Source organism: Nuphar pumila, chromosome 17, assembly GCF_984573655.1.
Source record: "Nuphar pumila chromosome 17, dmNupPumi1.hap1.1, whole genome shotgun sequence".
Classification (NCBI taxonomy): Eukaryota; Viridiplantae; Streptophyta; class Magnoliopsida; order Nymphaeales; family Nymphaeaceae; genus Nuphar; species Nuphar pumila.
This window is the reverse complement of record NC_143265.1, coordinates 80,885,465-80,910,795: the sequence shown is the minus strand read 5'-3', so window position 1 is coordinate 80,910,795 and position 25,331 is coordinate 80,885,465. Positions and strand designations below refer to the sequence as shown.

General features: G+C 38.8%; 2 protein-coding genes and 1 non-coding gene across 5 annotated transcripts; 1 reads left to right on the top strand and 2 right to left on the bottom strand.

Moving 5' to 3' along the window:
• The first annotated feature begins 39 nt into the window (after nt 1-39).
• Nucleotides 40-10,021, top strand: LOC149812447 (pentatricopeptide repeat-containing protein At1g26900, mitochondrial-like). 3 transcript variants are annotated; one of them, XM_089993584.1, is made up of 4 exons: nt 40-1,358; nt 4,967-5,027; nt 6,630-6,683; nt 9,703-10,021. In XM_089993584.1, the coding sequence occupies exons 1-3, from the start codon at nt 51-53 to the stop codon at nt 6,638-6,640; spliced, it is 1,380 nt and encodes a 459-aa protein (XP_089849710.1). In that variant the 5' UTR covers nt 40-50; the 3' UTR covers nt 6,641-6,683; nt 9,703-10,021. The 3 variants fall into 3 exon arrangements, 2 of the variants coding, with proteins under 2 accessions (XP_089849710.1, XP_089849709.1); XM_089993583.1 differs by having other exon boundaries at nt 9,676-10,021; XR_016428580.1 differs by lacking the exon at nt 40-1,358 and having other exon boundaries at nt 4,983-5,614; nt 9,676-10,021.
• A 2,172-nt stretch (nt 10,022-12,193) lies between these two features.
• Nucleotides 12,194-22,555, bottom strand: LOC149812445 (abscisic acid 8'-hydroxylase 3-like). The gene is made up of 10 exons (XM_089993051.1): nt 22,491-22,555; nt 20,813-20,941; nt 19,558-19,879; nt 18,407-18,556; nt 18,016-18,264; nt 17,813-17,902; nt 15,156-15,234; nt 14,961-15,067; nt 14,367-14,485; nt 12,194-12,293 (listed from the first exon to the last, which is right to left on the bottom strand). Exons 1-10 carry the CDS (start codon nt 22,553-22,555, stop codon nt 12,194-12,196), a joined length of 1,410 nt encoding a protein of 469 aa, XP_089849177.1.
• Nucleotides 16,853-16,933, bottom strand: LOC149812446 (small nucleolar RNA Z195/SNORD33/SNORD32 family). Its single transcript, XR_016428651.1, has one exon. It is a non-coding gene; the product is annotated as a small nucleolar RNA Z195/SNORD33/SNORD32 family (small nucleolar RNA).
• Nucleotides 22,556-25,331: the final 2,776 nt, after the last annotated feature.

Here is a 25,331-nt window from a genome sequence, read left to right as displayed (position 1 = left end):
TTCCATTGACGGCTGGTTTAGGAGAGCCAGAAGCAGATGATTCGGTAGCAATGTTCAAAGCATTCACAGTGCTTGAGAGATGCCTTCTCCTGCTGAGCTCTTGCACCCGACTGAAGCAGTTGGCGCAAGTCCATGGCCTCATGATCAAGACCTCTCTGGACCAGCAAACCTTCCCCACCAGCAAACTCCTCGCCTCCTCCGTCCCCTTTCCGACTTACGCCCGCTCCATCTTCGACCGCATCCCCGACCCCAACCTCTTCATGTGGAACACGATTATGAGAAGCTGCGCTATCAGCAACAGCCCCCACGACTCGCTCTCGCTCTTCAATTCGATGCGCCGGAGATCGGTAGTGGATCAGTTCACCTTCATATGTGCTCTCAAGGCGTGCGCTCGCGGGGCCACTGCAGAAGCCGGCTGGTGCATCCATGGACTCGTTTTGAGACTGGGGTTTGAGCGTTTTCTTCGTGTTCGGAACACCATGATTGGCATGTATGCGCTTTGTGGGCGGATCGGTAGAGCCCATCAAGTGTTTGATGAAACGCTTGAGAGAGACCCCGTCTCTTGGAATGTCTTGATGGGAGGGTACGTTAGGCTCGGTTGCTTAGAGGAGGCTTTTGGTCTGTTTCGCGAGATGCGTTTGAGCGAGGAAGTCGAAGTTGGCGATAGGAGCGTTTTGGTTCTGCTGTCTGGTTGTGGAGGCAATGGTGATTTGGGTGGTCTTGCTAGAGGGGAAGCCATTCATGGCTTGTGTATTAAGCATTGGTTTGGTTTGCAGACGAATGTCAGGACTTCGATTGTTGATATGTATGCCAGCAATGACTGTTTGAGTTACGCTCGGTGTGTATTTGATGAAATCGTTGAGCCCGATACTACTGCATGGAATTGCATGATTTGTGGATATGTTAGGCGTGGAAGTTTCGAGGAAGCGGTGATGATGTATCAGAAAATGAAACTCACAGGATCAAGGCCAAATTGTGTAACAATGGTCACCCTGCTGGCAGCCATTGCACACGTGGGATCACTTTCGGAGGGAATCTGCATCCATCAAGACATTATAGATGAAGGATTGGAGTTGAATGCAGCTCTTGGCACCGCACTAGTAGAGATGTATGGGAAATGCGGATGCATTGAGAAGGCTATAAGAGTTTTTGAAGCAATGGTGGAAAAAGATGTAATGGCTTGGACCACGATTATTTCCTGCCTTGCAATTCATGGGCGGGGCATTGATGCCCTTGCTCTGTTCACAAGAATGAGGCAGCAAGGTGTCTCTCCTAATGAAGTCACTATCACGGCGGTCTTAAGTGCATGTAGTCATGCGGGTTTGGTGAAACAAGGAAAAATACACTTTGATCTTATGGTAAGAGAATATAACATAGTTCCGAAGATTAAACATTATGGATGTATGATTGACATGCTTGGTCGAGCGGGATTGTTGGAAGAAGCACATCAATTGATTAAAAGTATGCCAATTAAGCTTGATGGCACTGGTTGGCGAAGTCTCTTGGCTTCTTGTAAACTTCATGGAAGTGTAGAACTTGCTGAATTAGCAAAGTCTGCTCTGCTCAAATTGGAGCCTCGACACCCATCAGACAAAATCCTGTTGTTGGGTGCATATGCTGCTGTTAATAGGTGGTATGATATTAGGAGGCTTAGAGATGATCTAGTGAAGGAGACAACAATAAAGAAGCAAGCTGGTTATAGCTCACTTGAGACTGACATACATCAATCATATGCAAAAGATGAGCTTACATATTTAAAAAATGATTAGAAAAGCACAATCAATATTGATAGAGATGCTAATTTCTCTGTCATGTGTGATTCAATATTGTTAAATCTCATAATGATGTTTGAATCTGGATCTAATATGAGCTTTTATGATAATTAAATGAAGTAAATCTATTGTTTTTCATTTGAAAAAGGTAAAACAGGTCGATCTAATGAAGTAAATCTATTGTTTTTCATTTAAAAAAGGTAAAATCGGTCGATCTAATGAAGTATATCTATTGTTTTTCATTTGGAAAAGGTGTGTGTAGCTACTTTTATGGTACTTAAATGAAGTAAAACATTTCTAAATGCTGTTGATAGGTGGCTCAACCTGTTTTACCTTTTTTAAATAAAAAATAATAGATTTACTTCATTAAGTGCTATAAAAGCTCAGATTAGATCCATATTCAAACTATGAGATTTAATAATACTGAATCAAATATGATAGAGAAATTCGCATCTCTATCAACATTGGTTGTACTTTTTTAATCATTTTTGAAGTATGTAGGCTCCTTGCATATAGTTGATGTATCTTAGTCTCAACTGAGTTGCAACCAACTTTTTTCTCATTATTGTCTCTTCTACTTAATCATCTCTAAGCCTCATAATATCACGTCACCTATAAAAAACAACATATACACTTAACAATAGGATTTTGTCTGATGGATGTCGATGCTCCAATTTAAGTAGAGCAGTCTTTACTAATTCAACAAGTTCTACACTACCATGGAGTATGTAAGAAGCTAACAGACTTCGCCAATCGGTGCCATCGAGCTCTATTAGTATATTCTTGATCAATTGATGTGCTTCATCTGATAATCCAGCTCAACCGAGCACGTCAATCATACATTCATAATGTCCAATATTCAAAATTAGGCCATATTCCCTTATCATGAGATCAAAGTGTATCTTTCCTTGTTCCACCAAACTCGCATGATCGGAGACAGTTAAGACGGTCATGATGGTGACTTCATTAAGACAAACATATTGTTGTCTTATACTTGCGAACAGAGCAAGGGTGTTAAGGTCGTGCCATAGAAGAAGAGAGGGGGAGGGTAGCAGGGGAAGAGAGAGGAGAGATGGGGTGAGGTAGGGTTTTGCTATTTTTTTGTACCTTATATAGGGAGTCGTTGGTCGTTCGATTGCACATGCAATCAAACAACTAGGATGAGTCGGATATCATCATCATTTGATGAAATTCTGTTCTCTCTCTCGAGTAGTACATACTTAATAGTTAGGTGCTTAAGGTTACTTAAAAATTTCGGCCATTAGATCTACCTCAGATTCAACGGTTAGAATATGTATTACATAAAAAAGTGAAAAACATTTTTTTTTCTTTTCCTCTCATCCCCTTTCTTTCTCTCTCTCTCTCCAACAGTGACATCGCCGAGCCGTCGGCCATTGCCATTGACTTGTTGTTAGACCTTTGTAGCACTGTCGACCACCAGTCCCAATATATCCTTTTTTACTTCCACAAACAACAAGATTTCTAAGGTGATAACCAGGTCTTCCACGACAAAAACTCAGTATATAAAAAATTAAATCAACTTAGAGAATCTTCTATATAAAGAGTTGTCTCCACTACCCCTACTAGATATTTCCTTAGATAATTCCTCCGCTGTGTTTTAACTAAGGGTGAGAGAGAGAGAGCAGTAGGAAGAGAGGCACAAAGAGGAAGAAGAAGCGGCTGAAAAATCGATTGAGAGAGAGGAAGAAGAAGTGGCAAAGAAATCGATAGAGAGAGAGGGATCCAGAAAGAGAGAGGCAGAGAGGTACACTTGAGGCATGACAACGCGGTGGTCGTTTATGTGGCGAAGGTCCAGTGACACGTCGATGGCGGTGGTTGACAACGCGTTGATGTTATTGTTGGAAAGAGAGAAAAAGAAGAAAGGAGACAAGAAGAAAAGGAAAAAAGTGAAAAGGAGAAAACCCTTTTTCACTTTTTAAGTAATACCTATTCTAGCCGTTGGATTTGATGTAGATCCAACGAGTAAAATTTTTAAGTACCTTTAAGCAAGAGGGTGTTGCATGTGCACCCCCGGAACATGCACTGTAGCTATAGTGCGTGTTCCGGGGTCCCCATTGAGCGTCACGTGGCGCTCAGTGGGGTGTACAGGGGAGCCGTACACCACCGTACATCAGCCTGCAGGATGTACGGCAGTGTATGGCTCCCCCGTACACCCCACTAAGCGCCACGCGACGCTCAGTGGGGACCCAGGAACACGCACTGTAGCTACAGTGCATGTTCCTGGGGGGAACATATAACCTGCCCCCCCTTTAAGCACCTAACTATTAAGTAAGTGCCACTTTCGTTAGCACTGCGATGAAGCTTCATTCCCAAATGTAAAGAAGGCACAATTTGTGTGTGGTAACTGAACGGATTTGATGAAAATGAATTAGAGGGAAATGGTGAGAAATGGATTTGGAAAGAATAAAAAATATCCACTTGTTTGGCAGAACTTTCAATTCTTTCAACAATTCAGGCTACCGAATTCTCTGATTCTTTATGTTATTTGGAGACAACTCTTTATATAGAGGAGAGAGAATTTTTACATTTGGAATTAAGGTGTTTTGTTTGTCAATGTTGTGAATGAATAGACTATCTGGATCTGTGTATTTGATTCCATTATTTTTTCACTATTTTTTTACCAAAGTAGGTTTTCCTTCTCCACCAATAGCCAAAATATGGTCAAATGCTTTAGCATTTTTGATCTTCTGTTCAGCTTTTTGGGATTTTTCTCTTAAAATTATCAACTTTCTTGCCTAGATAACCCTCAGCAAGGGATATTTTTCCTCTCACCTTTGGTGGTATGCAACAACTTAACTGACGATGATATCTCTTTTAAACCTTGTTTCTTCTCATATGTGTACACACATGATTTCCTTTCATTGTAATTTAAAATTGGAGCTGATGGACATATACTACCACAGTTAAATGCTTGGGGTGTTATAGACAATGTTGTCCACCTTGACAACAAGAACTTACATAAAAAAAATATGTTTATATATAATTCTGTTAGCTTCTAATTCAACTACAAATGATTCTACATCATAAGATGTTTCCAACTCCAATCCACTTTATGGCTCTTTTTCTTCATAACATTCTTGATATGTATCTATATGTTTGTATATGTATTTCATATGATGGTGGTTAAAGTAGTTGCTACCTAGTAATGCTTATTTCTTGTTTTATGTACACAGAAAAGGCTAAACAATGTAATGTGGGAAAGAAGTGGAAGATCATTCCCTATCATTGGCAATGGTATTTGATCTTTCAAGGAGCATCAACACATTGTGCTTTTGCCTGTTTTTTTTCCCTTTGATAGTCTCAGCACATCCACATATTGGACAAATAATTTTCCATTTCTTGGAATTACATTGCAATATGCTAAGACAGTTTTATTTATTCCCAAGATCCTTTTATTTTTGCAAAAACATCCATTGGACTAGACTATTCCAGACTCAAACATGTAGTGCGGGTTGGCTTCAATCAAGAAGCAGGAAATGTGTTAGGTTTTTACTAGTAAGCACATCCATTCCTTGCATCAAGGAGAATACAAAGCTACAGATGGCAAGCAATTGTTTACTTCATGCTGAGGTCAGCGAAGGATTGAAGGATCTAAATCAAAGGGAATTATGTGAATTTGATGAAGATGATAATCTTGTGCGAGAGAATTTATGACAGAAATTTTGAGAATTTTAGAGAAGGCCAAAGAGCCTGACTTCCTTGTTGTTGTTGATTTCTACTAAACTGCATGTGGAAGCTCCAAGTACATAGAACAGGGATTTTCAAAACTATGTAAAGGATCTGGTGATGAAGAAGTTGCAGTTATCGTTTTGAAAAATAATGTAAGTGATATCTTTTGTGCTGTTTATATAAATAATAAAACATTGCATTATCTGTGATGCAAGTCTTGGATATTTATAAATTTATAAATGTATGGTATGCAATAGCCTGTTCTTTGCTCCTTGTCAACCACATTTGGCAGTGTGACTTCTCAAGCCTTGGTCTTTCCTTGCTCCTGTGACCACGGGCCTTTTGAATCTAGCAAAGTTTAGGCAGCTATCTTCCAGATACTGATGGTAGGGAATAAGTACCTTGCCTATGTATCATTTGGAAGTGCATTAACTTTAATAGCGTTAAAAAGAGGTCATACAGAAGTGTGCAAACTAGAAAAATGGGTCAAAGTGGATTAATCCAAGCTAGCACTTCCGTATAATAATCCTACTAAAGGCAATCCCAAGGAATAGCCTTGGGTACACTAGCAACAATTTTCACTGCTCAATAACCTTATACATGGTCCCAAGGTCAATCATAACCAGTTACATCAAAGGATGTAGCCAGTGCAGCCAGAACTAGACCTGTAACCCCCTTGCCAATGAAATGATATCGCCTGCAGTATGGAATTTGTGTCATAAGAAATGACCCATATTGCATGTTTTAGTTACAGGGTCTGTCATTCCTTTAGTTCATGTTATTGTAGGAACTTGAAGGATTCACTGAAGTGGGAAGTTTCCTTTTTAAATTCAGAATATGCTGTCATGTCATCTTTAATCAATGATAGCATTGTGCATCTGTATTATGATATTATCTAGTGTATACCAACTTAGAACAACAGTTAGGACAAGATGGTTTTGTTGGGTTTTGAGATTTTTCCAGTATGAATCTGTAGTTCAACTTACTCGGTGTGCCTAAGTTAAGTTGGGGTTCTATATGTACTTTATAGAGGACTTGAAACAATGCTAGGACCATGATTAGTTCTAAGCTTATTCTGTTTTGCAAAAACCTTGTCTACGTCCAAGTTAGAATTATGTAATTTCTGTCAAGGCAAGGAAAGATGTTTATTTTCATAAATTTATGCAGGTTGTCAATGAGTATGATGAGCAGTCAGAGGTTGCCGAGCGACTTAAGATCAGGGTATGTTATCCCAAATAGCTAATTTCTTTATCAAATGTATTAAGCATTTTGATGTGGATAATGCATGCAACACTTTGGATCATGTCAAATTTTCATATACTGAATCCTTGATTCAGTGATTACTTGGAAAGTTTCTTTGGTGTTTGGTGTACTTCAACTGTTAAACTAAGTGAGAATGAGATAGCTGGATGGTGGTCACACTTTCATAACCGATGGTCTTGGGTTTGAATCCCACAGAGGCTATCCCCCAGCTTGGCTGTCAAAACAAAAAAAAGGAATTGATGAACGGAGTCCATGAATTATCTGAACGCCGAACTGGTGCACTCTATTCATAGTAGAACTGTGTTCCCTTGTTAGTTTCTTTGCACTTGTGTGCTCTTTCCTTTCTTGCTTGTTCTTGTTCTTTCTCAGCATAGCTTGGCAACCAAATAAGGCAGGTGTTTGAAACATTGCAAAAAAACCTCTGCAGATATTCTTTCCTTCCAAAATTTTTGGTAATGGCAGGTTGTGGTCTATTAGGTGCAGTTGTTTATATCTGAGATGGTGCGGATCAATTAGCCATGCTATGCAGCCATCCAAAGTGATTGGCTTTTATTGGCATACAGGACAATAAAAAACTGATAGGACTGCCAACTTGCAAGGGCACTCTTGAATGGCCTAGTTAACCACTTGAGCATTTAAGGCACAGGAAATCAATCACAATTCTCGTCATTTTCAGGTAATGGGTAAGATGAGATTCCAAAATTAATGTACTAATATTATATTGAGCAGTGATACAGTGACTCTGTTAGTCTATAAGTTAAACAAACACCGTGGAGCTGCCACATGTGCAATTCAGGGATGCTCAGAAAATTGCAGAAAAAATAGACACTTCAGAGAGAAAACGACCTTCTTTTCATTATGTCAGCAGAAAGCTATGGAACCCTTTTTTCCACCTTGCTGCATGATCATGCAGTTTATTTTCATGCTATGTTTTTTCTTCCAAGTTAAGAAACGAGGTTTCAGTGCTTCTTCCTTGCTTAACTAAGACTCACATTATTATTTTTTATTTAAATTAATACATTAGAATACTTTATGCTCACAGGTTGAAATGCTATTTTCTTTAGTATGGCCAGAGGAGGATGGCATTTACCATAATGCATCTTTTTTGTGAAAATGGGAGCATGGGTGTGGTTAAAATGAAGAAACACACTTGATATGGTGTTGCTTTCCTACCCTCTTAGAAGTATGGGATTGCAACAATCAAGTCTTTAAAGGGAGGTTTCAGATAGTACTTAAATATCCAAAAGCTGATTTGCTATTGCGCCAGCATCATGCGCTGAGGGTGGATCTTTCATGGATCAGCTAGAGTATTGGAGGGATAGTTTTTTCTCCTACTAATTGATTGACCAACTTTTTTTCAGTCTTCTTTTGATGTTTATTTGTCCTTTATGTTGGATTCATAGCACCTTATCACTCTTCCCTTCTGCCCTCATATTTTAGTAGTTTTGTGGTTTCTGAGGCACAAAAAGAAGAAAAAAATTCTCTCTTTTCATGCTAATGCCACCATAATATAAATTTGATAACTGGAAACACGAGTTCTATATGGTATATGGTCACCACATTGTTTTCTGTGCAGTTGACATTGCATAGGTACAGAGCAGCATATGCCACAATTCTTTTTGTTTTATTATTGTTATTCTTCATATCTGTTAAGTGGTACATGTTTGACTGCATTTAGTGACAAATTTTTTCCTTGCCAATTCCTTTTTACTCTTTATTCCATTATAACAGTATTCCCTATTATTTATCTTAGTAGTTTTTTTATTATTATAAACTCCTATATATGTAGTGACTCACTAGATCATTTACCTTTGTGGCATCAATGACTAAAGCATGTCTCTTGCTCTGCGCCACAGCTTGACGGCCTTTGGTATAGTTTGATCTGTCAATCATAAAACTTTCAAGGGTATAAAACAGTGTAAAATCTCTAAGCTGGTCCAGGCTTATGCTTTACCTTTTAATTGTACCAATTTATTTCTTCTTTTTACATTCATGTTTATATGTTCAGATGTGTGTTAACCAGTTCCTATATCGTCTGACAGGGTGTTTGTGCCTATGATATTTTGGGATGGTTTTAAAGTCCAAGATTGAATTGATTAAATTCCTTCTTTAAAGATATTCATGTTTTGTATTCATTTCTGGTCCAAGTCTCACATCATATGCACTTATACCAAAAGCAAAATATGCCATGACAAATTTGTTGTCTGCAAAGCTGAATCTAATTGGAATACACAGGAATGACCTTAAAGCTGGTAGTGAGGAAGCAAGAAGGAAAATGTGCCATGACATTTGTGAAACAGTAAAAACCTCCAAGGTCTACAGTAATCAATGAATATAAAGCTCTATGAGAGTCTCGTTTTCTGTGTTCTCTTGGTCACTGGGGGCCTTAATTTTTTTTAATAAATGTTGTTAAGGCCATCCCACTCAAAATAGTGATATCTCTGAGATCAACAAATTATATGGAAATATACAAACAACAAAAACAATTTATACATTAACCGGTGAAAATAATGCTATTCTAAAGTCAGAATCTTATGCACATTCTCTCTTTTCATTTCTTCAAGATCTCCTGCTGCTATACAGCAAAATGCTATTTCTGATTGAGTTGTTTATTCATTGTTGAAATAAATTGGACCAATTGGTTTACAAAACCATGTTTGACTGGAAAGCAGTGTTAGCTTTCACTTTCAGTAACTTTGGTGCTAGTTATAAAGGAAAAACGTGCAGTTGTTCATGCTGCTTTAATTTGATTTCTTTAGCCAAAATATTTGCACTGGTTCATAATCTAGTTAGATTTTTTTATCAAAGGGTCATGGTGAAAAAGAGAAAATCAAATTCCTGTTGTGATCTTGCTTTTTCCTCTTCATTTCTACCATTGATTGCAAGGAAGTCTCTTTCTAATGTTTATCATATTCTTTCTGCAACACTCAATGTTTAATTGCTCATACAGGCAGTTCCTCTATTCCATTTCTACAAGGACGGAGTCTTTTTGAAATCATTTCCAACAAGAGATGAGAGAAATTTAGCTGCAATTTCTAAATATACATCACCATCACATAAGGATGGAGGTTCGAGTATCATTCTTTACTCAGGACTGAAGCATTTACTCAGCCTTCTAGGGCCTGGATCTGTTAGCCATGGTGTGGCTATTTAAGAGCTTGGGGCATTGAAAGCTGTGTTTAGAGGGTTTTTTTGAAGGTCAGCTGTTAAATAAAAGAAAATTCTTTATATGTGAAATTTACTGTTTAAGGCTTTAAGCTTGATAAAAGGTTTCCAAGTCTTTAGGAAGCCTTTAGTATTTAAAGCTTTAAGCTTGATAAAAGGTTTCCAAGTCTTTAGGAAGCCTTTAGTATTTACATGTATGTGTGTTAAAATATCTATTGTATTCCTTTTATTTTTCTTGGATCCATCAAATCATGTTCATGACTGTAAATCTGTAGTACTGGTTCATATAATGTAGATGTCACAGCAGTTGAACTTTGGGGTTCTAGGAATTGGTTGAAACCATTCCTAGAAGCTCCTGTCACCACTTCTCTAAAAGTTTATGTTAGAGTCCTTTTCCAATGAGTTCCTCTGGGAGGACAACTCTATGTGCTTTTTTACTACTAGAACTAGGTGTTGTGTAAAGATTTTTCATAGCTGACCTTGTAGTTCATATCTATGTCAGGCTGTTAACATGCACACACACATACACACACACAAGCGCACACACATACACATGACAATTTGGGTCAATCTGACCCTGATCCTTCCAGTCAGGTGTCGCAAGCCAGCGCAAGATCTGCTAAGGTAAATTTTTGGATTTGGTAAGGAGTTTCCATACCTGAATCCTGTAATGATTTGAGTTTTATAAAATCCAGTCACATGTAAAAGTTAGATCCCTGAAGGGTATATGAAAGTGAATGGGTTGAATTCCCTGTCCAAAACTTACGAAGATATCATTCAATTAAGTCCCTTATTGACCTTTACTTTAGAACCTATATCACAAATATCACTGGTATTTTGAAAATATATTGATTTCATCATATGATGTTTTCAGAATCTGCATGATATGAATGAGATTAAAACATTTTCATAATATATATTCTCGAGATTTTCCCAAGAAAAAACAGAATTTTCAAAAAAGCACAAGAACAAGAACTGCGAGATTGATTAGAGCTTGGCAAAACTGGGCGAAGGCTGGCTGAATTTCTTGGCAGGCAGTGTTAGCTGACAAAAATTAATAAAAGGCTAATCTCAGAAGGGTCTATATGTGTGGCACATCGATGATCACGTCTAAAACTAGAACTGTAGCAATCACAAAGTCATCGTCAAGAGCTCATGAGATTCTTGCATATGCTCTAGATTGTGCTGAGTTAAATGTGGAAGCACATTGAACTTTTTTGCAGATGCTGAAGTACTAGCTCTTTAAAAGGAAACAAGTGTATGGTTATATTCACATGTTTCGTTGCTCATTATTCATTATAACTTTTGGTTTGCAGCATGTTTTATGGCTGGTTAGAAGCTATTGTTGCAATAACCTACATTTACTTTGGAGGGGTTTGGCATTGGAAGATGGAAAGCTGATGCTTTTACAAAACATGTGGTTCTTAGAGTTGCCTTCATGATTTGGGTTGTCCAACAATTGTGACGCTCATTAACAGCATGCATGCTAACTCAACATCCAAAACTTCTCCAAAGTTTATAAGCAGCACATTTCCTTCAGAGTGATAATTATCTTAATTTTGTTACACTGCATTGTTCTTTTAGTGGCAATTATCATCCTGCTTCACTAATTTTATGAGTATAAACATGCTTAATGGCTCAATGAAGTGAGTGAATTGCTGTCTTTAAACATGTGCTGCACACACACACATGCATGCACAAGGTTGCACGGATAGGGAGTGGTGTGGCGGGAAAATACTGCAGCTTAGAGGAATATGGGTTACTACAGGCATTTTTCGAACAAGGGTCACTATTTCATGCAATCGTAAAGTTCTCGGGCTGTTAGCATAGAAGTGTCGAGTTCTCAGGGGCACTTGTAGAAAAAGCAAAAGGTTAGTGTTGTTTGCATTAAGGTTTTTACTTGAAACGAGCCACACAATACTCTATATGTGGTTAACCCTTATGATAATGATATGACAATCATAGCATAATAACAATTACCAACATAGTTGTACATTGAGAGGGATGGACTGTAATTAAGAACAACCAATCATTGATTCTTGAGTGGCATTTAACATTACAGAAGGTTAGGGTTGTTGTTTGCATTAAGGCTCTTACTTGAAACGAGTCCAGGCAATATTCTATGTGGTTAACCTTCTAGGTAATTACGATAAGAATCTGGCAATAATAGCATAATAACAATTGCCAACATAGTTATACACTGAGAGGGATGGACTGCAATTAAGAACAACCAATTCATTGATTCTTGAGTGGCATTTAACATTGCAAAAGGGGGGCATGAAAGAAGTGAGTTGATGTAGATTTCAATGATGATGTGCCTTCCAAAATTTGGCTGGAAGGCCTTTCTTGGGCACAGGGAATGGCCCATACTCGACCTCATTGTCTGATCCCACCACCTCCCACCTGCAAAAAATTTTGAGATCTTTAGTCAGCCTACTTTTAGACACTACCAAACATCTTTTTTAGTTTCATCTGTGAATGATAAAAACAGTAGTACTAATGACAGTGACAGTGATTGTAACAACATAGACATTGACAACTATAATTATTTATTGAAATAATAATTATAAAGACAGACGCTCCTCCAAATGGTTGAAACCTTAGTGACAAATATCACACATTTTGAAAGTGTCGTGATATTTTTAAACTCAAAATTTATTAAAAGGATAATAAGAACATGGTTAATTCAACAAGCTAAAGGTGGGCAACCATCCCCATCAACATGACGGTTATACTATATCCAAAAAACGTGATATTTTCAGAATATGGATTATTTTGCAAATATCACATTTTAAACTCGATTTTTACACAACAAATACCCATTTTGTAGTTTTTTTTATTTCATTTATATTTTTGTATAATTTTTATGCATATTCAATATTTATTGTATACAAATATTTTCTCGAGAAAAATCTAGAATTTTGAAGATACTGCAAGATTTTTTTTTCTTGCTGATGGATGGTTAAGAATCTGGTTTCAATCAACTTTGGTCTGTAGAGTTTTAAAATGTAGCCCATGAGGGCTCTACTCGTCTGGTGGGGTGACTGTGAAAGTCACTAAGTTGACGGGGCGTCATGTGTTCGAAATCTACGAGGGCCCATATGATGCAAGTTCGAAATCTTTTCCCAGATTAGGACACGAGGACACAAAATTCTTAAAAATTTTAATAAATAAATTTTTTTTTAATACTTTAATAGTAAAAATATATGTTCCATTAAAAAATTTAAAAGGATTAAAATATGATTACAAATATTACATTAATGGCTGTACGATATCCATGTTAGCATGTCTGCCGATGTCACCAGGGACACGTATCCAAAATGGCGTGTCATCATGGACAGGCACTCCCATGCTTCCTGATGGGTAAGGGGGACTTTGGATTTTACCATAATGAACGGGTTGATGAGGCGGTTTTTCTCCTGTTATCAGAAAAAAAGGTTTGAAAATTTCCAAGCGTAGGAAGATGGTAGCGTTGGGACAAACATGAGAGAGAGAGAGAGAGAGAGAGAGAGAGAGAGAGAGAGAGAGAGAGAGAGAGAGAGAGAGAGACCGTAGAATTAGGGTTCAAAACCGTTGGGATTCAGGATGGAGCATTTGCAAATTTTGGCTGTTCCAAACCAAATGGACCTGACTCCTCAATGTATTTTCTGATCCGAAACCCAAGCTGTGTGCATCCCAACTTAGGTCGGGTTTGGTTCAGACCTATGTGGAACCAGACCCAAACTTGACTTGAGATGTGGTACCGGATTCAGACCTGGGTCTAATCAGACCCACCATAAGAGAAACCATATGCAAACCTATAAAGATTACATGAACCAGACCCGGAGCATACCCAATATATATATATATATAAATTACATTAAAAAATTACAGATCTTAATCGGAATGGGTCAAGCCTGGGTCTGGTATGAAATTTCACAAACCATACCGGGCTCCATATATTAATGGGACCCTTCAAATCTGACCTGGATTTTAATCAGACCTCCTTATTTATCACCCTGACCCTATAGGGTTTTGGTACAAGTAAGATCCGAGTCAAACCGGAACTATTGATACCTTCACTTGCAAGTGCCACTCATTTTGTTTCTTAAAGAGGGTAATTTACATATAGGTGCCTAACATAAGGTATTTTTAACTTTTAGCCAACTCAGGTTTGAGATATTTACGATAGACTCCTAACCTTTTAAGAAAACACTTAGATGGCCGCCTGATTTTTTTTCTCTCTCTCTGAAATTACTTATTTAGCCTCAAGTCACATCCAATAATTTAAAGGAAAAAGGATAAAAATACCATTTTCAAGAGTTATATGAATAAAAAAGCAACTCATGCGGTTACCCGAGTAATTTTTAAAAGGTTAAGTGACCATCTTAAATATTTGAAACCTAAGGCAGTTATGCATAAATTTACCATTCATTAGGTGCCTACGTGTAGATTACCCAAAGTCCAATTATGACATAAAATGCTACATGCCCTCACCTATATTTGGTTACAAGATGGTGGACAAGCACAAGCATCTCAAGCTTAGCGAGCTCGCTGCCAGGACAAGAATGGACCCCATTGCCAAATGGCAAGAAGGTACTTGGTTTTGGTGCCACCTGTCAATCATAAGAAGAAAAAAAATTAGCTTTGCTATAACCAAGTAAAAAAACCAAAATTTAGTTGTTTTTTTCATTTCAAGAAATCACCAAGAATTTTCAAAAAAAGAAAAAGAAATTCTCAAGGAAAACCTTATCTCTTAATGACCAATAGGACCCTTCTCTGTGGATCACATATAAACACTAAGCCAAAGTTTAGATACTATCTAGGATTGATTAACCAAGCCCTGCCCAACCTTGGCCAGGTCATTAATGTCACATTGCCAACATAATGAACACTTGCCCAATCCATTTAGAAATAAGGTTGGTCCAGTCCCCTATTAAGTGAGTCCCATCATTACCTACTCTCCTGACATACCATGTGCAAACTTTCTTTTTTTTACCCTGAACTTGGGTCCTTTAAGCAAATTCTTTAATGAAGAACCCAATTGAGTATCATATAATACATGTTGGAATAGTTATAAAAGGTGAATACCTCAAATCTTGAAGGGTCAAACTTCTGTGGGTCAGGAAAGAACTCAGGGTTGTGATGTAAGTTTCTGAATAAGGGCAAGACCTTCCACCCTTTGGGGATAAGGTACCCTGTTGGTGCATAACAAATAAGATAAGCATTGTTGACCAGTGTATATTTTCATCAATTTTAAAGGTAGATACAAAAACCACAATAAACCTTTGTATTCCACATCCACTACGGCTTCCCTGTATGTGAATGACAAGATGCTAGCCTTCCTCAGTGTCTCCATGATTACCTAAAACCATTTAATAATTAACCAGTCAATTAGAAATTATCAGTCATGTACTAGTAATGTATCAAAGATGCAGTTATGAACCCTCTCAAGAGGCCATTACTACTGCTTAATGTTAATAAAGCACATTTTCACTATCAAGACTTATTATTCTGGTTGATCCTAGTTGAGAAAGAGTTTTTTTTTTGGGATAGTCCAAGAAAAAAACCCCCATTAGTGACTGCACATTGGCTAGCCTCCGGTTGGTAAAAGCCTTGAGGTCTCCCATGCCAACCGAGAAGTACACCCAGCTTCGACCTTACCGGTGGGCTTTAAACCTGTGACGTCTTGTCAACTTAGTGACAAAATTCACAAGTTACACCCAACTTTGACTGCACATTGGCTAGCCTCCAGTTGGTAAAACCCTTGAGGTCCCCCTTGCCCACGGTGCATACACCCAGCTTCGACCTTATAGCAGGAGATTCCATCAGTGGGATTCAAACATGTAACATCTTGTCAACTTAGTGACATTCACAAGTCACACCCACCAGGTGAGCAGAAAGAGTTATAAAAAGTAAAGTACAAATATACTTACTCGGATCAAAGCATATTATATCTAAGTAACATGTAATTTGTATATAACTACGTGCTAGCAAAGAAGCATATTGTATGATCCATAAACATAAAGTTGTTTTGCACACACAAAGTATGTGTGATATCATGGTATGCGTCTATTGATGCATATATATATATATATATATATATATATATATATATATATATATATATATATATATATATTGTACATGTTGGAGATGTGTAGATAGGGATGGCAGTGGACCGGGACGGGGACGGGGGACAAGGTCTCCACCCCCGCCCCATTTCAAAAATTTAACCTTTATCTCCGGTCCATCCCCGTGGCAGGAGAGACTTTGGATCTCCACCCCCGTCCTGTCTCAAAATAATAATCCCCACCCCCGCCTTGCCCTGTCCCTGCCACGCCCCACCCCATCCTCGTCCCCGTCTCCGTCCACATGAAGATTGCATTTTCCTTGCCATTTTTAATAAAAAAATATGCAATGTCCAAAAATATTTGCTTCTCTGTTTGATCAAGTCCATCATAACTTATTTTTAAACTCTGATGAATATCTTTATGTTGATTCTTTAAGGTCTTCAAGATGCGTTTCGATTCCTCTATATTGTTCTTATCAAAAAATAGTGAGCCTAATACTTCAAGTGTTAATGGTAGCCCATCGGTACTCTGCACAACTTTTTCAGATAATTTTTTCAAAAAATTTGAGTTTATTTTTAATCAACGCTACAACAGATAAAAATCAGATAAAAAAAAAAGAATTTTTATATGCAACCTCAGCCAAAAGATGGTGAATGGTTAATGAATAATCATTGTCACGCTCAATAACAAAATTCGATATCATCATTGATTACACCAACATAAAAAATCAGACAAGAAAACTTTAGATCGCAGTTGGTTGCACACATTTATCGTAGCAACAAATAGAAATCTTGATCCAATGCAATTTTAAAGAAAATGGGCGCACATAGATAGACCCTTCAAAATCCCACAGAAGCAACAAAAACAAATTAACGTAGAGAGAGAGAGAGAGAGAGAGAGAGAGAGAGAGAGAGATTAGATGGTAGTGCATGTTATAGATTCATCACTCTGTTACAAATTTGATTGGGTTTAACCATCATCATGTCTCCCCAATTCAGTACCCCAAATTGAAAAAAGATTTAACGCACAAAATGAAGAAACTCGCACAAAGAAATAGAAAAGGGCGAAACAAAAAAAGAGTGAGATACAATAATCCTTTCAAATGTACTGAACTCAGGACTAGATTTTCTACTTCTACATAACAAAAAGGGCTTCTGGCTGCAGCTTCTCAAAGATGGTATAAAAGAAGAAAACAAAAATTTACCTTCTCTCTCTCCTTTGGGCGGCGACGGTGAGTAGGGATGATACATTATTTTGTCTAATAAGATTTAGGGTTAGGGTTAGTAAGTTAGTAGTATATATAAACATGGTTGTTTTGTAATTTTATTACTTAACTTAGACTATTTTAGTAATATTATTAATGGGGGCAGGGATGAGGCGGGGCAGGGGAAAGTGTAAGTCCATCCCCACCTCCATCCTCGCACGGGGATGAATTTTAATTAACCTTTATCCCTGCCTCCATCCCTGTTTCATTCCCTTCATCTCTCTGTCCAAACGGGGCGAGGCGGGGTGGAACCCCATTGTCCCCCGGTCCACGCCTGATTTCTACCTTGATATAAATTCCTAATTTTTGTGAATTCTATTATAAATTGTCTTAGGTTTGAAGGTAGTTTTATAATTTATTAAAGAAGGCAATCTGTCTTTTGTAATGTGTATCTCAATCTTAATAGAGGATCTCATGCGACCATGAACGTAGACAACTCTTGGAGAACCAGGGTGAAATCCTTATTTTTGGTGTGATCGTTTTTCTTTTTCTTCTCATATTTTGTTTCTTCTGTTTATTGATAGTGCAAGTCAAAACACACTGATGCATGTAAACGAATAATAGTGAATGGGGGCATGCATGAAAACAAGGATAATGATACATACCCTTGAAGTGAAGGGCATTTTCTTGGTTTGTGCCCATGTCAGGCTTTTCTTTCCTCCATCGTTGTCCTCTTGTATGGCCATTTGTTCAGCCTATAGCAAGTGAGGAGGATGAGTACAACTACAATCATCATAGTCACAGAACAGCTACACCTTACACATCCAAGTAACAGTCTAAGGGAACACGTGTAGGGACGTGTACTCACACGTACTAACTCAAGGATTTTAGAGTTCTCGTGAAGGTACTTGAGGAGCCATGTGAGGACACTAGCAGTGGTGTCTTGGGCAGCAAAAAGGACACCAATCACATTGTCAGCAATCTCCTCTTCACTCAGAGTCTCTCCGTTTTCACCCTTGTAATTCATCAACTTACCCAAGAGATCTTTCTTCACTTCTCCTCTCACCCTTCTCTCTTCAATGAGTTTGCTCAAGATCTGCCCCAATCTTTTCCTTGCCTTTACCACAAAACAAAAAAGGGAAAAAAAAAATTAGTATTCTTATCTTCATAAAAAAGAAAAAATATTACTGAAAATATTGAAATGGCAAAGAGTGCAAAGGCTCATTTGACAAGAAGAGGCTAAGCAGACCAATAATTACCAAGATGGCCTTATGATATGATGTGCCTGGAATTCTATTAGGCAAAGAATTGTATCCCTTGTCAACCGAGAAATAGTTTCTCTTCAACTCCTCTTTGCATTTACCATCCAATCTTCCAAAAAAGGAAATAATCCCAACATCAAACGTATACTGCACAAAGCAAAACAAGGAAAAGAAAAAGAAAAAGAAATACCTTAGGGCAGGTTTTGCAAGAAAAAAATGTCTCATAGGAAAATGAAAATTTTTATTAGATATTTTGACATGATAACTTTTCTAAATGATTTTTTTTTTGCTTGTTTGTGTTGGCATGAGAAAAACGGAGTAGCAAAATAGGAGAAAAATGAGAGTGAGAGAGAGAGAGAGAGACATGAAAATGGTGGTGGGTGAAAGGAAGTCAAAAATGGAGAAAGTTCTTCTTGTAGTAGCCCATGGAATGAGATGTGTGATGGGTGAATGGGTGTCCTAACAGCCCTTAGGGGGAGAATTTTTTTCTATAAAAAAATCAGACTTTTTTAAAAAAAATTTCCTTTCAAAAGTTTTTTCTGGTTTGTAACGTTGAAAAAGTTTTCATTTTTCTTTTCTACTTGCATTTTCCTACTATTTTTCAGCTTTCAATCGTGCCCTTACCGAGTAAAACAAGTAAACAAGAGTACAAGGCTCTCTCTCTCTCTCTCTCTCTGTCTTATGTTTGGAAGTGGAAAAATGTGAGTGAACAAGAAAAAAGTTCATTTTTTTCCAATTGTTCCAAACGGGAGAAAAATTTCACCTAAAATTTGTGTATGACGATGAACTTTTCATATGACAAGCCTCTTTCTCTCATATGTGAAATTTTCTTTTTCACATGAAACTTTTCTCACTTCCAATCTTGATCTGACAGATGGAATCTTTACAAAGGGGTTTAGGTCACATTGGAGCACCTTGTGAAGGACAACCTAGCTAAAACCCAACTGTCCTTAATGCCTTTCATAAAACATGAAAACTAAGATTCCAAAATCACAATCACGGTCGAATCAAATTCACACCAAACAGCAAAAAAATAAAAATCGAAACCAAACTGTCGACGTCAAAAATGACAAGATGTCCCCAACAATCCTCAAGAAAACAAAAGAGAGAGAGAGAGAGAGAGAGAGAGAGAGAGAGAGAGACTTCACCTTTTTCATCTTTGCAAAAGTATGCACAATTCGGGCATCTCCGCATGAGTCCAGAGCGCGTACTGCAACACTTTCGACATCAGAAATGAGGGATCGAACCGAGTCCGGCAGCAAGAAGGCTTGCACCAGCTTCCTCAGCCGGGTGTGGTATGCCCCCTCATGGAAGAACAAGGCACAAGGCCCGATCATCGCCATCTTGCTGCTCGGATAGGTGGGCTTGAACAGGTCCGCGTGCGTCACCAGCACGAACCTAGCCGCCTCTGGGCTCGCCAACATCACGCACGGGCACCCTAGCACATGGGTCTTGAATATCTCCCCATATCTGCACAAAACAAGAATGGGAACCATGGTTTGTCATGTCTAATCTCATAGAAATCTATGCACATATGTTCAATAGTGTATACTTTTACAAAACCCAAGTCGTGTACGTACAAAATATAGTTTCTAATGTGATTGAGATTAACGTTAAGAATGATATGATATTAACAGTTGCCCGGGTCAACCGAGTGGTAGCAGGTCTGGAGAGAAAAGGTTCTGACCCCTTCGTTCCAGGTTCTACTCCCACTGGGTGTGCAGGTGCCTATCACTGATGGGCTCCATAAGGGCTTGACGGAAATCTTTGTCATAAAAAAAAGAATGATATTAACAAATTCTATTTGATAAATTTTTTTTGTGTACGTGTTTATAACCCAAAGAAACCCTACTAGGCACGAAGACCTAACCGCGCTAGCTCAGGACTCCTGCCCTCAGAGCCTATGCTACACATTGACTTGCACAAAAAAGCCATGCCCATGAGAATCAAACCTTGACTGCCCGTCTAGCAGCCAAAGCCCTACCCCACTAAGCCAACCCCCTTGGGCTATTTGATGATTTGATAGATCATTTCCAGATGTAAAGGTGATCTTGTCATGCAATTAACTAATGTGTGCATGAAATGGTTGAGGAGCATGAACAAAAAGTCTTTTCTTCTTGGGATAACAAGGAGAAACCATGGTAGCACATTGACAACGGCCTTGTTTTGATGTCTGAGTACTTTTCCCTGACCAACAAGAATAGTTTCTCGTTGGCTTTGACCTTGCAACAAGGACAATCACCCTAGTATCGAACTCCCAACGTCCCTCAACTTGAATGCCTTAAGTCGACCCTCATATCGAGGTGTGGAGAGCCCTTGTGGGCTAGAGAGGAGGAAGTCTGCCTCCCACATTTTACAAAAAAAAAAAAAGGTTTTGTAATGGAAGGAGCATGAAAGACTAACCTCTTCTGACGAGTTGCAAAAAAGATACTTGGGTTTTGTGAGTATAGTTGAAGGGTTTCACCCACATAAGGGAGCCCCATGGACCCAGGAGGGAGTTCTGTGCTCAGATGGGTTATTTTGATGGTGAGCCTAGAGAGAAAGAAGAAGATGGTGCAGAGAAGAAAGAGTAGGCAAGCTGATTCTACCAACATGGTCTCTAACCTATGTCTCTTAATTGGTCTTTAGGCTCTAGAACTGTGATTTCAAGGGTTTGGAGGGAGAGAGGTAGAGGAGCAGATGCAAAGGAAATGGTGAAAGAGATTTGGTAGATTGGTAGAGAGAACATGGAGTTGAGCGGTGGAGGTGGTGATGCTTATATAGAGGCAGAAAAGGGTTGGGGTTAGCACTTGGCAATAGATTTAGGTGGTGATAACAGGTGGTCTTTGAAGGTTGGACCAGGTGATATGCAAAAACACAACCCTTTTGAGTTTCCAAATCACCATCAACACTTTGGTGGGCTCACAGTCTGTTTTGGCGTTTTCACCTGATCGGTCCTTCTAAATTTGGAGGTGTGGTTCTGTGTTCTGGGAACAAACACTTTACATGTGTCCGGCCTTTTTTAAGGGGCGGGGCAGTACACTGGGGCTCCCCTTTTTAAACGGAGGGGTCCCTTGTTTTATAAGGGGACACCCTACGAGTCTGCCCTTGGTTGGGCAGTACACTTTATAAAGTGTTTTGGCCCCAATACTGGATCTGCTTCCCTAAATTTGTCAGTTGATGCACCCTTTCTAAAGTTTTTAAATTTTTTTTGTCAAGTTCCCAAAAAGATTGACTTGTGCCCCTCTCTCTCTCTCTCTCTCTCTCTCTCACACACACACACACAATTGAGTAACAAGAGCACCTAGTGACAAAATGACCCCCCATGATTCACATAGAAATTTGGGTCTATCTACTCTCAGAAAAGCTTTTTTGCACAATCTGTGAAGCTTGGCTTCATTAGGCTGTAAGCAGGTCAAACTAGGATCGGGTTGGATTTGGCTGGGTCCATAATCCAATAATTGAATCTGGTAAAGGTGAGTATGATAGCTAAAACAGAGTTTGGATCTGAATTTGGGTGATAGTCAAGCTAAACCATGCACTAATCCAATCGAACTAGTAGTTACTATGTAGTCATTTCAATTTATTACATGACAAGATTGAAATCAAATCGAAAGACCCACGGCCGTGAAAAGTCATGCTATAGGTAGGGGTGGCAATCGGGTCGGGTTGGCGGGTTGGCGTGTCAGCATACCTCAACCCGAACCCGACCCGTTTATTAAACGGGTCGGCTGTGGAAAACACGAACCCGACCCGCCAACCCATTTAATAAATGGGTTGGGTCGGGTAAACGGGTTCTCAGGTTCGCGGGTCAGGTTGGCGGGTCGAGTTGGTGGGTCGGGTTGGTGGGTTGGCGGGTTGGCAAACGAGTTGGCGGGTTGACCCACCCGCCTAACCCGTTTATTAAACGGGTCAGGCGGGTTGGCATACCCCTAACACGAACCCGACCCGTTTAATAAACGGGTTAGGCAGGTCGACCCATTTATTAAACGGGTTCATTTTTTTCAAACCCGAACCCGCCTAAGAGGCGGGTTGGCGGGTCGGGTCAGGTTTTGCCACCCCTAGCTATAGGGTCACCGCTTTGGATGTCACCCTTGCCCACCAGGGAGCCTGCTGCTTCAGCATTGTGGCAAGGAACCTGCATTTTAGGTATCGAACTCGCGACATCGTTCAGCTTGAATATCTTAAGGTACAGAGTCCTGGTGAGCTTCAGGATACGTAGTTCAAATACAGACCATATAAAGGCAGTAGTACCAATGAAAACATAGAGTTGGTTTTGGTTCCGAACTGGATCCACCCGATGGATATACATCTCTTCCAAAACCAAACCGTCCATCTTGGTTTCTAAAACCATGATTAGGTCATTGCCCACTTGTGAACTATTAATGAGATTGACACTTTGGGCCAGGGATGAAATGGAGGGAATTAGATACATCAGTGGTGGACCCAAAAGTGGGAGGGCATTGTGGTAATTGGATCGGGTCCGTCTTTATCTCGCAGGCCCACAAGTTACCCTTTTCCTCCATTCAGGCAGATTTCCACAAACGGTAGGGTGCGAGTTCTGAGCCTCATGTGACTCAACAGAGTGGAGCCCGTGGAGTCCAACTCACTCTAGTCCACGTCAGCTAAGGGTAGTGGGGCCCATCCAGCTGTACAGACTGGTATATGTGGATCTTGGAGCATCAGAACTTTCAAGCCTGGGGTCCACCTGACATGACGTCACTTTATTTCTTTATGAACACGTGTTGATCTATGATGCGGTACATCACCTTCGTTCCTTTATGGACACGTGTTGATCTATGATCCGGTACACGCCCCCCAATAGCTAAATGATGATGGGCAATCTACTCGTTCAGCCATAAACTTTGAATTTTGGACCTGAGAAGGGATAGCCTGCCTCTTGGGAGGTTTTGATGGTGGAAGAAAGGAACGCCACGCGTCCTCTATCCAATGGTGCCCACCAAGGATAGATCAGGTGATCTGCCAAATCACAACTAGGCTGTGTTGGCATTGTCGTCATCCACTGGTTCTATTGCTATCGTGCAGGCTGTGGGGCCTACCATAAAGGCGCATTCCCTGCTGGTGGCCGTTGATCTCCATGATGGACGGTGTGGTGATAATGCTAAATCATCGGTGATTTGGCAGATTATCTGATCTGTTCTTGACCATATATATATATATATCCAGTAGATGCAAAAGCGACGGGCCCACACTATAGCTAAGGTCTTATTTCTCAAAATGTGCCTGATTTGGGTACCTCATTAACTCTTAATCACGATTAAGAGAGGGGCAGCAGATGCTTGATTATGGAAGGTTGGTAATTAACTTTATGTGGTCCGGAAACTTGTTGGTTGCAATTTTAGGTCAAAGGACTAATGTCCAAATGTGAGTGAGAAGAAGCTTCCAGATTAGGGTTCCATATTTCATGAAAGGAGAAATTTTGGAAATCATGCCTATATTATAACCGATAATAAAAAAGAACACTTAGGTTTTTGAAATTGTTAAAAACACGCCTAAAATTTTATCATGGTTAGTTTAAAAAATCCAAAGTTCCCTTCCATGATTCCATCAAGGTTGCTGTCTAATCTGTGCTGTAATTATCATTTTACCCATTAGAAAAGAAAGGGAAAATATACGGTGGTTTTATACCATGACACCATATGATATATAGTAGACACTTCTATTTGTATAGATCCAAATGGTAGATCTAACCAAACATATATATTTAACATGGTTTGTCTTATATGTTAGTAGGTTTTATCATGTTTAATACACCACAATATCCCATTTTTGAGATGATGATAAATCATCATATCACAATTCAGGAAAATATGGGGTTGTCTAGAAATGATATAAAACATTATATTCGAGTCAACTTTAAAAAATGAAATTAGTAAAATATATAGATCTTGCTAAACGTGATCCAAAGGCAAGATTTTTGCTTTTGGAGCTTAGTTATATGTAAATCAAGCGTGTACCACCCTAAAAAAAGCACACAACCTTTGGGCAATAATAGAAGATACCCATAGCTTGGGTGAATACTAATTTAGCCCCAAACTCAATTTGGGTTAATGGCGACCCAAGTTAAATTGATGGAAACATGAGCTTGATCAATGGAGGATAATACTAGGCGTGTTTTTAACAATTTCAAAAACTTAGGTTGTTTTTTTATTATTGCTAATAATTTAAGTGTGTTTTTGAAAATTTTCCTTCATGAAAATATACCTTTCAAGATACAAACTAAACTGCAAAAGATGCTAGATAACTTATGTATATACAAGCTAAATTGAGTAGGGGATGTCGTTAACTCTTAATTATGATTAAGAGGGAATCTTGGTGCTTGCTAAGGGGATTATTGCTTGATTATGGGAGGTAATTTTTTTGTGGTGAGTTCTCTTGTTCGAATAGTGTTTAAATGTGACTTGTAAGAAACTCCAACCTCTGCATGGTTGGCGAGTCCTTCGGGCCAAGGTGTAAGCCTACAAAGTTTCAAGACGATCGCAAGTATGGCAAGTAGAGCTAGCCCGACTAGGTCTTTGATCCTGTGAATGGTTTTTCATATAAATATAAAAAATATTTCAAGGAAATAGGGCTTTCACTGTACCATTTCAGTAAAATAAAGGTCAAACCGTACAAGAGTTTAGATAAAATATGGAAATACAAGTTAAATCGTGTCATGCATTCATTAACTCCTAATCATGATTAAGAGGGGGTCTAGTTGGTTGCCCCAAGAACTATTCCTTGATTATAGGAGGTATGTCAAAAGAATGATGCCTAATTGCTAGAGGGAAGAATTTTTACCATATCTTCTTGAACTTTGGGGTTTCATATTTCATAAAAGTAGGTTTTTGACTGTCATTTTCATTGTATCAGATATTTTCTAGCTAGAAAACCATGGAAAATAAGAGATAAATTATGTTAAAACAAGTCAAATAATATAGGG

What these genes read in the sequence shown, in the direction of transcription:
- LOC149812445 (XM_089993051.1), bottom strand. Translation starts at nt 22,555, where the DNA reads ATGTCGCGAGTTCGATACCTAAAATGCAGGTTCCTTGCCACAATGCTG. An exon ending in TTTGCAACTCGTCAGAAGAG is followed by an intron (nt 19,880 to 20,812) that starts GTTAGTCTTTCA and finishes TGTTTTGTGCAG; the next exon opens with ATATGGGGAGATATTCAAGA. An exon ending in CATCTTGTAACCAAATATAG is followed by an intron (nt 12,294 to 14,366) that starts GTGAGGGCATGT and finishes AATTTTTTGCAG; the next exon opens with GTGGGAGGTGGTGGGATCAG.
- LOC149812447 (XM_089993584.1), top strand. Translation starts at nt 51, where the DNA reads ATGTTCAAAGCATTCACAGTGCTTGAGAGATGCCTTCTCCTGCTGAGC. An exon ending in AAATACACTTTGATCTTATG is followed by an intron (nt 1,359 to 4,966) that starts GTAAGAGAATAT and finishes TTATGTACACAG; the next exon opens with AAAAGGCTAAACAATGTAAT.